The sequence below is a fragment of the Salvelinus namaycush genome, chromosome 32, assembly GCF_016432855.1.
Source record: "Salvelinus namaycush isolate Seneca chromosome 32, SaNama_1.0, whole genome shotgun sequence".
NCBI lineage: Eukaryota > Metazoa > Chordata > Actinopteri > Salmoniformes > Salmonidae > Salvelinus > Salvelinus namaycush.
Window position 1 is genome coordinate 14,908,892 of NC_052338.1, and position 12,811 is coordinate 14,921,702.

At 42.0% G+C, this 12,811-nt stretch overlaps 1 protein-coding gene across 1 annotated transcript in view; it reads right to left on the minus strand.

The window, feature by feature from the left end:
* Window positions 1-8,182: 8,182 nt before the first annotated feature.
* Window positions 8,183-12,811, minus strand: part of LOC120026855 (potassium channel subfamily K member 9) — a 40,994-nt gene continuing 36,365 nt past the window's right edge. Inside the window, exons 2-3 of the mRNA XM_038971572.1 lie at window positions 8,446-9,117; window positions 8,183-8,400 (exon numbers count right to left, since the gene is read on the minus strand). Of these exons, the coding sequence (XP_038827500.1) occupies window positions 8,183-8,400; window positions 8,446-9,117 (890 nt within the window). The remainder of the gene's footprint in view (window positions 8,401-8,445; window positions 9,118-12,811) is intronic.

Consider the following 12,811-nt stretch of genomic DNA (forward strand, 5'->3'; position numbering starts at 1 on the left):
GAGAATGAACGAAAACTAAACAGTCCTGTCAGGTGCAGCAACACAAAACAGAAAACAACTACCCACAAAACACATGTGGGAAAAGGCTACCTAAGTATGGTTCTCAATCAGAGACAACGATAGACAGCTGCCTCTGATTGAGAACCACACCCGGCCAAACACACAGAAATAGAAAACATAGAACACAAAACATAGAATGCCCACCCAAACTCACACCCTGACCAAACCAAAATAGAGACATAAAAAGGATCTCTAAGGTCAGGGCGTGACAGTGCATCACTGTGGTTCTTTTACATTTCACACCAAGCTTGTGGAACTTTGGTGCTGATTTCTTTCTTTGTAATAAGGTGACTTTCTCAATACTTTTCTCAATCTCCTCTACACCCGTACATTGTATGAGACATGTATCGGCCTCCTGTGGCATTTCAGCACAACAGTCCATCTCTTTTGGGTTTGGAGTGAATTAAAGTACATTCGATATGTGTCTTGTCTGGTGCTTTAATTGCAAGCACACACAGGTTTACTCCAGTTAGTCTTTATGATCACAGAAAGAGGGATAGAGACTTAACTAAGTCAGTGAGTAAGATCCTCGCTGTCACCTTGTATAATGATTGGAGACAGGTGCAGGAATACGTAATAGGGGGTTTTATTTTCTCCAATCAAACAAAAGAGCGATGTATAAAACCATTAAACAAGTGCACAATAGCACGTAGCATGGAAGCCGATACAACAGCATTGGTACTCACAAGACCAATGGACATGGTAACAATAACCGACAAGGACAATAGAGAACAGAAGGCACAGATATACACATACAAATCAGGGGGAATGGGAACCAGGTGTGCGTAATGAGACAAGACAGTCCGGGGTTGGTGGTAATGAATCCAGTTCAGTGACACCTAGAAGGCCGGTGACGTTTACCTCCGAAGCTGGTGAACAGAGTGAGCAGCAGTACCAAGAGGATCCGTGACAGTACCCCCCTCTGATGCACTGCACTAGCAGCGGGACGACACCGGCCTCGGGGACAACCACAGGAACGTGGTGCGGGTCGGTCAGGGCACTGATGGTGAACATCCCTGGTCAGCGAAGCATCCAGGATGGGTGACCAGTGCGCTATCTAAAAGATTCCTGGCAGCTCCGGAATCAATCAGAGCTAACGGGAGTGAGGGGCTAGGGTATTCAGGGAATTTAATGGGAAAACACATTGGTTGAGTTGACAGAAAAGGAGGGGAGATCTTGCATCTTACCTGGGTTGGAGCAGGATAATTCCCTGGCTTGTCACCTTCGCCTATTTGTGGATAGAGGGCAGGTCGGGGAGAAATGACCCCTTTCTCCACAATAGGAGCAGAGGCCCAGATTCCTCCTTCTCCTACGCTCTGCCTTGGGCAAACGTGCAGAGCCCACCTCCATCGGCTCTGGCCACAGAGCAGGTGTAGCCTCAGAGTACGAGCTCACCCCCTCTCGGCACTCCACAGGGTGATCAAACACAGAGCGGAAGAGGAGGGTGAAGCGCTCGTAGGACTCGACCTCCGGTCCGCCCGTTTCCCAGACCGCGGCACCCCAGTCCAGGGCCCATCCGGTCAGTGCCGAGATGACTGTGGCGACCCTGTCTCTCCCGGAGACAGCCCCAGCGTAGCGAGCGAGGTACAGGTCACATTACAGAAGGAATCCCTTGCATCTCGCTGGCGCGCCGTCAAAGCCCTCGGGGAGGGACAGGAGTATTCCGCGGACCGGCTCAGATGGGACAGAGGCAGGTAGTGGTGTGGGGGCTGGTACCAGAACCGGTGCTGGAGACTGGAGGGACTACACATTTCCCTCCAAATGCAGGATGGTTGCCAGCACGCTGTCAATGGCGCTGCCGAGTCGGGAGACACAGTCCTCGTGATGCTGGACTGTCTCTACGATGGTCGACAGCTCTGTCTTTCCTGCTGTCTCCATTTAGGGGTCAGTTATTGTATAATGATTGGAGACAGGCACAGGAATACGTAATAGGGGGTTTTATTTTCTCCAACCCAAACAAAATTGCGAAGTGTAAACCTCTAAATAATACACAGGACGAGACCCGTATAACAAGCGCACAATAATACGTAGCATGGAAGCCGATACAACAGCACTGGGACTCACAAGACCAACGGACATGGTAACAATAATCTACAAGGACAGTGGGGAACAGAGGGCACATATACACACATACTAATCAGGGGGAATGGGAACCAGGTGTGCGTAATGAGAGAAGACAGTCCGGGGTTGGTGGTAATGATCCAGTTCAGTGACGCCTAGAAGGCCGGTGACGTAGACCACCAGAGCTGGTGAACAGAGTGAGCAGCAGTACTGGGGGAATCCATGACACTCGCTCACATTTATATCCAGTCTAAATCAGATTCCTCTCTGGGACGGTTGCCTCTAGATCATTCTGAATCGTAATGTAGAATTAGATCTTATTTGTCTTGAAGTGTCTTGTATTTTGATCAGTTTAGACGTCGGTGGTCACTCTCTCCGGGCTAGATATGTTCTCTCTCTTCACATGTCCTTAAGCCAACACTAAAATGACTTTTTAAGCCCCATCGTGTATCTGGAAACCTTGAGCAAATATGAGCTTCAGTTTGGGTTAGAGCGTCAAATTAGATGCCAGTCATATCCCTTCTGGAGGGGGATTCTTAATAAATGCACTATATTCATGAATTCATAACTTCTTCTTGGAGGAAAACCTAATTGCCCCAACAGGTAAGGTTTTGAACTCAATCTTTTAACTGCAATACTGTATATCTTGGTAAGGAATGAATTTGGAAATGTATGAGTTTATATAATGGTTCTTTTTTTTCTTGGCAGCGTAGTCTTCATACAATGTAGTCTGTCATGGGGTGAATAGTGAATACTGTACTTGGCTACTGTATGTCAGTGGGATGTGGCGACTGTGTTGGGAGCTGACCAATACAGCAGTGTTACAGTCGTGTTATAGTGAGGTTACATTCGTGTGACCAATACAGCAGTGTTACAGTCGTGTTATAGTGAGGTTACATTAGTGTGACCAATACAGCAGTGTTACAGTCGTGTTATAGTGGGGTTACATTAGTGTGACCAATACAGCAGTGTTACAGTCGTGTTATAGTGGGGTTACATTAGTGTGACCAATACAGCAGTGTTACAGTCGTGTTATAGTGGGGTTACATTAGTGTGACCAGTACAGCAGTGTTACAGTCGTGTTATAGTGGGGTTACATTAGTGTGACCAATACAGCAGTGTTACAGTCGTGTTATAGTGGGGTTACATTAGTGTGACCAATACAGCAGTGTTACAGTCGTGTTATAGTGAGGTTACATTAGTGTGAGACAAAACACAGACCACAGTCAGAAGGAAGAGTTTGAGGTGTGTACTACCTTGGCTGCTGTTGCTATGGGTGAATAGTGAATACTGCACTGTGCTCTCTCATATAGCAGAGGCATATACACTGAGTATACAAAACATTAAGAACAGGCACCTGCCAAATAAAATGTATTATTATTATTATTGAGTGTACAAACATTATCAACACCTGCTCTTTCCATGACATAGACTGACCAGGTGAATTCAGGTGAAAGCTATGATCCCTTAATGATGTCACTTCAATCAGCGTAGATGAAGGGGAGGAGACAGGTTAAAGAAAAAATGTTAAGCCTTGAAACAATTGAGATATGGATTGTGTACGTGTGCCATTCAGAGGGTGAGCAGGCAAGACAAAACATTTCAGCACCGTTGAACGGGGTATGGTAGTAGGTGCCAGGCGCACCGGTTTGTGTCAAGAACTGGAACGCTGCTGGGTTTTACACGCTCAACAGTTTCCTGTGTTTATCAAGAATGGTCCACCACCCAAAGGACATCCAGCCAACTTCACACAACTGTGGGAAGCATTGGAGTCAACATGGGCCAGAATCCCTGTGGAACGCTTTGAACACCTTGTGACCCAACGAATTGTGACCCGACGAATTGAGGCTGTTCTGGGGCAAAAAGAAAGGTGTTAGAAAGGTGTTCATAATGTTTGGTATAGTCAGTGTAGCTGACATTTACAGTAGTGTTACAGTTGTAGTGTTGTAGTAGATTTACAGTAGTGTAAGACCAGAGACCAGAGTCAGAAGTCAGAGGGTTTGGGCCGTGTGAGAAGGAGGCTCATAGTTTTTATTCAAGTGGTGTCATGGCTTCACCCAGGTCACCTGACCAGGAAGTCACCACACCAAATCATGCACACCCAAAAATGAAAACATAAACATAAATGGTTGTTTACTCAACAAGTTGCTCTTTCCCATTTATTGAAAAGAGAAAGCCCATACCGCTGCATGTATTGACATCAGGAGTTTTCCAAAACTGTGAAACAAAAATGTCCATTGAGTCAATTTGGTCATTTGTTTAACCAAATTGATAAAACGTGTCATGTGGAGATGGTATGCATTTAGCATTTTTGTAATGTTAAAATAAACATGGTACATGGCATTTGTTCATCAGACCTAAAAAATAAATATTCTATTGCAAAGGATTATTTTTTTATCTCAAGAAATTAGAGAAATTAATAAACAGTAACATGGAATCATACAAGTAACCCAACAGCCTTCTAGAGTTCATCATGACACATATAGTTGTGCAATATGTGTCTCTTTGTCCCTGTAATAGGAGAACTTGGCACTTTGGACTTCTGGGCAGATAGAGAGCTGGCCGGCACATGGTGATATCTGCCACATTAAGCCTCAGGCATTAGGAGGACATGCAGAATGCAGAAAGATCGGCCAATAACCACCTGAATCCAGAATACTTTCTGTTTCTGTGTGCACAGCTTGGAGGTAAAAAGCCAAATGTATTACTTCGAAAGAGCAGGGATAATTCAACAACTAATATAAATACCACAAGTCAATATCAATGTCTTTCGTACAATGTGTTTTATATATGTGTTAACAAACATCTGTTATCTGTTGACTCACTCAGCATTTAATCCATGCATGGTAATATGGCACATTTCCTGGTAAGCAAACCCCAGTTACAATTATTGTTTTACTCTCTTGTAAATCATTGTAAAGCATTATCATGTTGGCATCACCTCACTATGGTATGATCAGTCATTAAAAGCCAATATTGACTCATAATCAATCAAAATGACTTTAACATTGACTCTCAACCCTTAATATCCATGTGCATGTCCACCATCTATGCCAATAAATTACACATATAGTAGTTTAGCTAAATGTAAGAGTGATTTCTCCACCTATACCCATCATTCACCTCAATAATTCGACAAGCGTAGAACCTGTGGAAGTTCTGCCTAAATAAGTACTTTTTAAGTTGTAAATCAGCCGGCTTGTGTCTGTGTGGTTTGCCGAAAATAAGTAAATTTCTGCTTTGGTTTTGCATTTGTATGAAGTGTACATGAATCCTTAGAGATGGATACATATTTTATAAGGACAATGTTTGATTTATTTCTCAGACATAAAATGTGCCTACAGGTATAGAAACGTTGAAATATAGTTTTTTAAAGGCACATATGCTAAAATGTGTAAAAATGCTAACGCATCTGAGCTGTGGAAAGGCCGTTTTATTCCAAAGGATGAATACTTACAATATATGTACTGTACAGTAGATATAAAGTAGTCTGTATATTTACATATGCATTTCTAGGGTCATCTGAACATTCTAGAACCTTGGATGTTCATGTTTTGTTATTTTCATTTAAGACAGACACTAGGTATGTTTCCATTAACTTGTCCAGGGATTTTTTTGTCGACATAGAAAGTAGATGCAATAATTGTCTGCTAGGGTGCGTTTCCATTTAACTATCTTGTGTCGCTAAAAACAGCTGGACGTAATGACGTCACAGCTAAACCCCAAAACCTTTTTGCAAAAACCTAGTCTTGAATAAAAATGTATTGGTAGAATTGTTTCCATTACCCATTTAAGCAATTTCAGCATTAATAAATTGGCAACAGCCTGTATGCCCTCTCATCTATCTCTTTCATGCCTCAGGTAGCCCGCGAAAGTCAGCATGGATACTAGAATGCAATAATAGACTAATATGTTCCATAATAATTCTCATGTGCCAACATGTCACCAAGGTCTATGCACTCCTGTAGATCTGAAATAATTGGATGCGAAACTTGCCAGCCAACCATAAAAGCAAGGCGAAGCAAATCGGGCATTCTTGAAAGTCAGAATAATCCTTGTCTTGCAAAGAAAAATTATTTATATAGATTTTTATAAAATAGATGTTGCAAGCAGTATGCATTTAGAATTGTGAAGTGGACCTTTATAGTCAACCTACGTGATGACATCACTTTCCCCACGTACCTTCAAAATTATTCGGCAGTCATCGTTTCTTAAAAATTTGCCGCAACAAATAAAGTTAGACAAAGGAAACATCCTGTCAAACGGATAAAAATGTTGTTGATCTTTAGAAAAATGTCTCCAATATCTGCCGTTTTTATTACACATTGCAACGATTTTTTTGCGACATTTCTTTTGTTTAATTAACCTGTGTCAATGGAAATCTGCCTAATGGTATCCATGGCATTTATCCCTTTGCCCTGTTGCCGACTTAATTGGCACATTTTGTGCTTAACGAATCAATGCCGAGTATTGCATTGCTCCTTCATCTCGTCAATTTTCACCCATTGATTGCCATTTGACTGTCATTGAATTTCAATGTTTTGGATTAAACCCAAGGATAACATCATTGTATACATCTCAAATGCCTGTCATTGTGTTCGTAGGCTGAAGGCGTGTATATATTCTTAGTGACACAATTGAAGTTTGGACTCTTGGATTACACCTGTCATCAACATTAACATTCTTATAGAATAGCAGTGGTACAGTATCCTGGCCTGCTCCTCTATGGCTCGATACAGTGAAGATCTGTATGTGTGTGCGCGCGCTCTGAACCCACGCTGGTCTATAGTACAGGAAGCTTCGCTTAGTAAGATGATGCATCTCAATATCCTTTTCCTGGAAAATGTGTACTATTTAAAAAATAAATTGATATGTATTGTTTTGTTTGGCAGGTGCATTCGGATTTCCGGGATATCTTTTCGTGATTTGATTCGGGGACCAGAACCTAAATAGGCTATCCATTCAAAACCTGAGAGCAAAGGTCATTGTACAATTTTTCAGAATGGAAAAAAATGGAAAAACAAATAAGCTGTTTAGCCTACACTATACATCATTACTTTTAAATAAATTAAGTATATTTTTAAATCATTATTATGATTATTTGCTATCAAAATTCAAATAAATTGCAAGGTTATTATTATTTTTTCTCATACATCTATATGCATACCAGTTTCACAAGTACATGCACATAGCAACTTTTTCAAACTGGAAAGCCATAAAACCCTTGTTACTCCTTTTCTCATCCTCATATTTTACACAATCTGAAATCCAGAAAGAAAACATCTACAGACACAAACCATAATAATACCAAATCTGCTATTTAAAAAAAAGAAACAAAAATGAAACACTCATTTGATGACTTCTAATGCACATGCTAAGATTGGCAACAATATTTTGGCATGATGTTCTGTAAATAAATCATTTTGCTTTTTTTCCTAGATAGAATTGCTTATAGAAAATAATACCTGATGCTTTTTAAGTCATTTCAAAAGCACTTAACTGCAATCATTTTAAGTTAAGGTGAAACAGGCATACTCACTTTAAAAAAATAGCATTTCTCCATTACAATGCTAAGTGTGCATCATTTGGTACATTGTTACCAAGATCCTATACTATTTTAATGAGCCGGCAATAAGGAAAGTTGTAATAACATCTGATGGTTCTGATTTGTATTTCTCAGATGGGACAATTCCCTGGGACAATAAGTGTCCATGCTTCATGCGTTGAATCCCTCACAAGAAAATAAAAAAACACAATTCATGTCCAAAAGGTTTTCCATATCTTTCCGAAGCTCCTTCCTCTTCTGTCAATCCCTATGAATCGCTTCAATATATTACATCCTTAGACCAACCAAAAGAAACAAAACAAAAGTTCTAAAATAAGATTTGGTTAGGAGCAACATTGGAGATGCATTGTACTTGTATATAAAAAAGGAAAGCTAGGAGTTGCCTGTGTAGATAGGCCAACCCAGTCTGATGATCTGTTCCATTTCAACGTTTTACCATTTAGGCAAAAACGTTGAAATGCAACATATAGTTCAAAACACTATGATGCACTAGGCTCAGATAGATTTCCTTCTCTTCATGAGTCGGCGATTGTCTGTGAAGCTGTGGAGGCCTGGGGAGACTGAGCTGATGGGCGAGGGGAAGAAGCTGTTCTTTAGGGTGCTGGGAGAGATCTCCTCGATGCGGTACGACACCGAGTGAAAGTACTGGTGGGGGTTCAACTGGGAACTAAAGGAGTTCTGGTGAGAGAAGGCACATTCTATCCCTCCTCCTCCTCCCCCCATCCCTCCCCCTACTCCCATCTCTCCCCCACAGCTACCAAACTCATGTGAGTGGTAGTTCATGCAGGAGCAGACAGATGGCACATCGGTGACCTCGGAGCAGAACTGGCCCTGCGTTTCCCTGCGCCTCCTCCCTGCACCTCCTCCTCTCCCCAGCGTCTCCTCCTGAATGTGGATGATCATGCTGTTTCTGTTCCCCGCCAGCGAGGCCCTCTCCTCTGCGTCTCGCCTCTCGTCCTCACTGTTCATGGTCAGGAACCTCAGCACCACCAGGTTGAGGAAGGCTCCTATGACAGTCAGGCCCACCAGGATGTACATGAAGCTGAAGGCCACGTACAGGGGCCTCCGCTGCAGGGCCCGGTTCTTCTGCAGGGCCACAAAGTCCCCGAAGCCGATGGTAGTCAGTGTGATGAAGCAGTAGTAGTAGCTCTGGAAGAAGCTCCAGTCCTCGTAGTGGGAGAAGGCGGCCGCCCCGATGCACAGCGTCCCGATGCAGGAAAAGAACCCCACCGTCACCATGTTCTCCATGGAAACATCGGTGATGTGCATACCACAGCACTTCTTGATGCGCTTCAGGAGGGACTTGACAAAGGTGTTCATCCTCTCGCCCAGGCTCTGGAACATGACCAGGGTCAGGGGTATCCCCAGGACGGCATAGAACATGCAGAAGGCCTTCCCCGCGTCTGTGCCGGGAGCTGCATGGCCATAACCTGCAGGGAGACAACAGACCACAGTCACCAGGATGTAATAGTACAGCAGCATGGTAGAACAGCATGGTCATACCCTGCAGGGGAGAGAAGACACAGACAGTGATCAGGACCTAACATCTATGGTACAGTAGTATGGCAATAACCTGAAAGAGAGACAACAAACCAGAAACCGGGACCAGTATGTTACAGCGATGGCTGGATAACTGCCAGGGTTGGGCTCAATTCACTTTTCAATTCAGTACATTCAGCAAGTCAAATAGCTCATTCATTTCCTCAATTGATTGAATTAAAAATAGAACCCAGCCCCACCAAGCCACTTATCATCAACTCAACTGTCCCAGTTGGCTTTTAGATTTGTTTACAGATAGTACCCAGCGAAAAATCTTCAAAGCATCCTGATGTCCCTCTGCCAAGATGGCTATTGAATAAGAGCTGAGCTCCACAGACAGGGCCGGTATTGAATAAGAGGACAGCACAGAAATGGGTCCAGTCATTCATCTGAGTACGGCCCAATGATTATAAGGTTGTCCAATTAGTGGGAACTTTCCTCTCCCAGTCCTGTGAGCTGCAGGGAAGTGTGGGAAATGTAGGAGTTATTGGATGAGGAAGGAGTCGTACAGGAGCCAATAAGGCTTTTAGGATAATTCAACTTTATCTTTAGGCTTGCAGTTGCTGACTCAAAGACACACACTCACGTGCGCGCACACACACACACACACACACACACACACACACACACACACACACACACACACACACACACACACACACACACACACACACACACACACACACACACACACACACACACACACACACACACATAGACACATACTGTAAACCCAACCTGTGCTCATAACTAAAAAGATAATAATTGTGTTGTTGATCGTCCAGATATGGAATATGATTAGATCTAACACAGATGTAGGGTAGGCTATACATGCTTTACTATACAGTACAGTACAGTATATGAGTGGTTTTGAATATGAAAGGCAATGCTGAGAATACATGTTCCATTTCAGTAATCCATTTCTGCTGTATCCCTAACAGACATAGTATGTAGGTCTAACTCACAACAACCAAAGCTGTAGCCAAATAAAACCCACCATTCTTTTACATGGAAACAACTGTTTTGACAAAGATACATTACTCTCCTACTATTTTTCACAGACCCGTTGTAACCTGAACTAGTCCATTGGCCTTTGTGTTTCTTTACTATTGATTTCATACATTCCCTGATGGATGGCATCCACCCACTCAAGCACGTGAGGAATGATTCTATTTATAGGCTCAGTACTAGATCTATGTGATTTGTAGCAAGCAGGGAATGGGACTTTATGTGCATATAAAGTGTGCCCCCGTGACCCAATATGCTTTACTCCTGCAGCTTCTCTGGACTAGATTAAGTAGGTAGCAGATTAGGGCACACAGTTCACAGTGTGCATTGTATTTAGACTTATTTAGCAAGCAAATGGAAGGGAAAACTGATTTGAAGATCTACGCTACCTAATACACAGAGCATTCAGAAAGGATTCACACCCCTTGACTTTTCCACATTTTGTTGTGTTACAGCCTGAATTTAAAATGGATTAAATTGAGATTGTGTCACTGATCCACACACAATACCACATACTGTCAACGTAGAATTATGTTTTTAGAAATGTTTACAAATTAATTTAAAAAATGAAAAGCTGAAATGTCTTGCATCAATAAATATTCAACCACAAAGACCAGGAAGGTTTTTTGATGTCTCGCAAAGAAGGGCACCTATTGGTAGGTCGTTAAGAAAAAATGTGGAGTTTGAATATCCCTTTGAGCATGGTGAAGCTATTATTAATTACACTTTGGGTGGTGTATCAATACACCCAGTCACTACAAAGATAAAGGTGTCCTTCCTAACTCAGTAGCCGGAGAGAAAGGAAATCGCTCTGGGATTTCCCCATGAGGCCAATGGTGACTTTAAACAGTTACAGAGTTTAATGGCTGCGATAGGAGAAAACTGAGGATGCATCAACAACATTTTAGTTACTCCACAATACTAACCTAAATGACAAAGGAAATAGAAGAAAGCCTGTACAGAATGAAAATATTCCAAAACATGCCTCCGGTTTGCAATTAGGCACTATAGTAAAACTGCAACAAATGTGGCAAAGAAATTCACTTTATGTCCTGAATACAAAGTTTTATGTTTGGGGCAAATCCAACACAACACATCACTGAGTACCACTCTTCATATTTTTATGCCTGGTAGTGGCTGCATCATGTTATGGGTATGCTTGTCATCATCAGGGACTAGGGAGGTTTTTAGGACAAAAAGGAAAACCTGCCTCAGTCTGATTTCCAACAGACACTGGGAGACAAATTCACCTTATAGCAGGAAAATAACCTAAAACACAAGTCCAAATACACACTGTAGTGGCTTACCAAGACGACATTGAATGTTCCGGAGTGGCCAAGTTACAGTTTTAACTTAAATCGTCTTGAAAATTCATGGCAAGACTTGAAAATGGCTGTCTAGCAATGATCAACAACCATTTAAAAAAATAATTTTAAAGAGAATAACATTTTGTACAAAGTTCTTAGAGACTTACCCAGAAAGGCTCACAGTTCTAATCGCTGCAAATGGTGATTCTAACATGTTCTGATTCAGGGGTGTGAATATGTATGTAATTAAGAAATTTCTGTATTTCATTTTCAATACATTTTCAAACATTTCTAAAAACATGTTTTCACTTTGTCATTATGGGGCATTGTGTGTAGATGGGTGAGAGAAAAAAGTCCTAATCCATTTTGAATTCAGGCTGTAACACAATAAAATGTGGAATAAGTCAAGGGGTATGAATAATTTCTGAAGGCACTGTCTCTCACCAGATACAAAACTTTGAACTGTCTGCCCCCAACATGAGAAACCAAACATGATAATTTACAATTAATGTACACATATAAAAAACGAAGGTCCGGCTTCCAGGACCAAGATTAAGCCTACTCCTGCACTAAAGCTCCATGAACCCAGCGCTTCTGCAACGAAATGCCTTGTGTGATATATACAAATGATTAAGTATGTTGTTCCACGAGGTGAAAAGTTTAGCACTATGAAGATATCCAAAAATGTTACGCTGAAAAATGGTGTAACGGCAGCTATGACTGTGCCTTCATTCATATGTTTATTTATTCATGTTCCTACCCCAGTCCTCTCAGTGATACAGTAGACATGTGGTATTCATAAAATGAATGAACTGCATTATTAACCCAGAGCCTGGTACACTGTTCTGTCTGAACAAATGAAACACAGTTATTCTATCAGACTGATTCTCATATTCCTCCTCGAAGTTTCTTAAAAGTGTATGTCAAAGTTCTCCAAGCAGCCACCAAAAGAGTTGGATGGCTCACTTGCATCTGATAACAGAAAGGTGCAAATCTCACATTGTCAGTAGGAATCTGTCTTGCTCCGTTTTGCACCACATCAGTGAACCTCCACAGCTCGGTCTATCTCTCAACACAGACAGAGAGATGACTGAAAGTGTTGTTGAACACCTGCCAACTAGGATGTAGATCAGTTACAGTGTATGGCGGTGTGTTGATGCTGATAGTAGAAGTGTGATATTCATTCAAATACAACGAGGGCCCCAATCACAACACTGATACGACCATATTACTCAGTTCCAGCAGCATTTACGTCGACATCTCTAGCTTC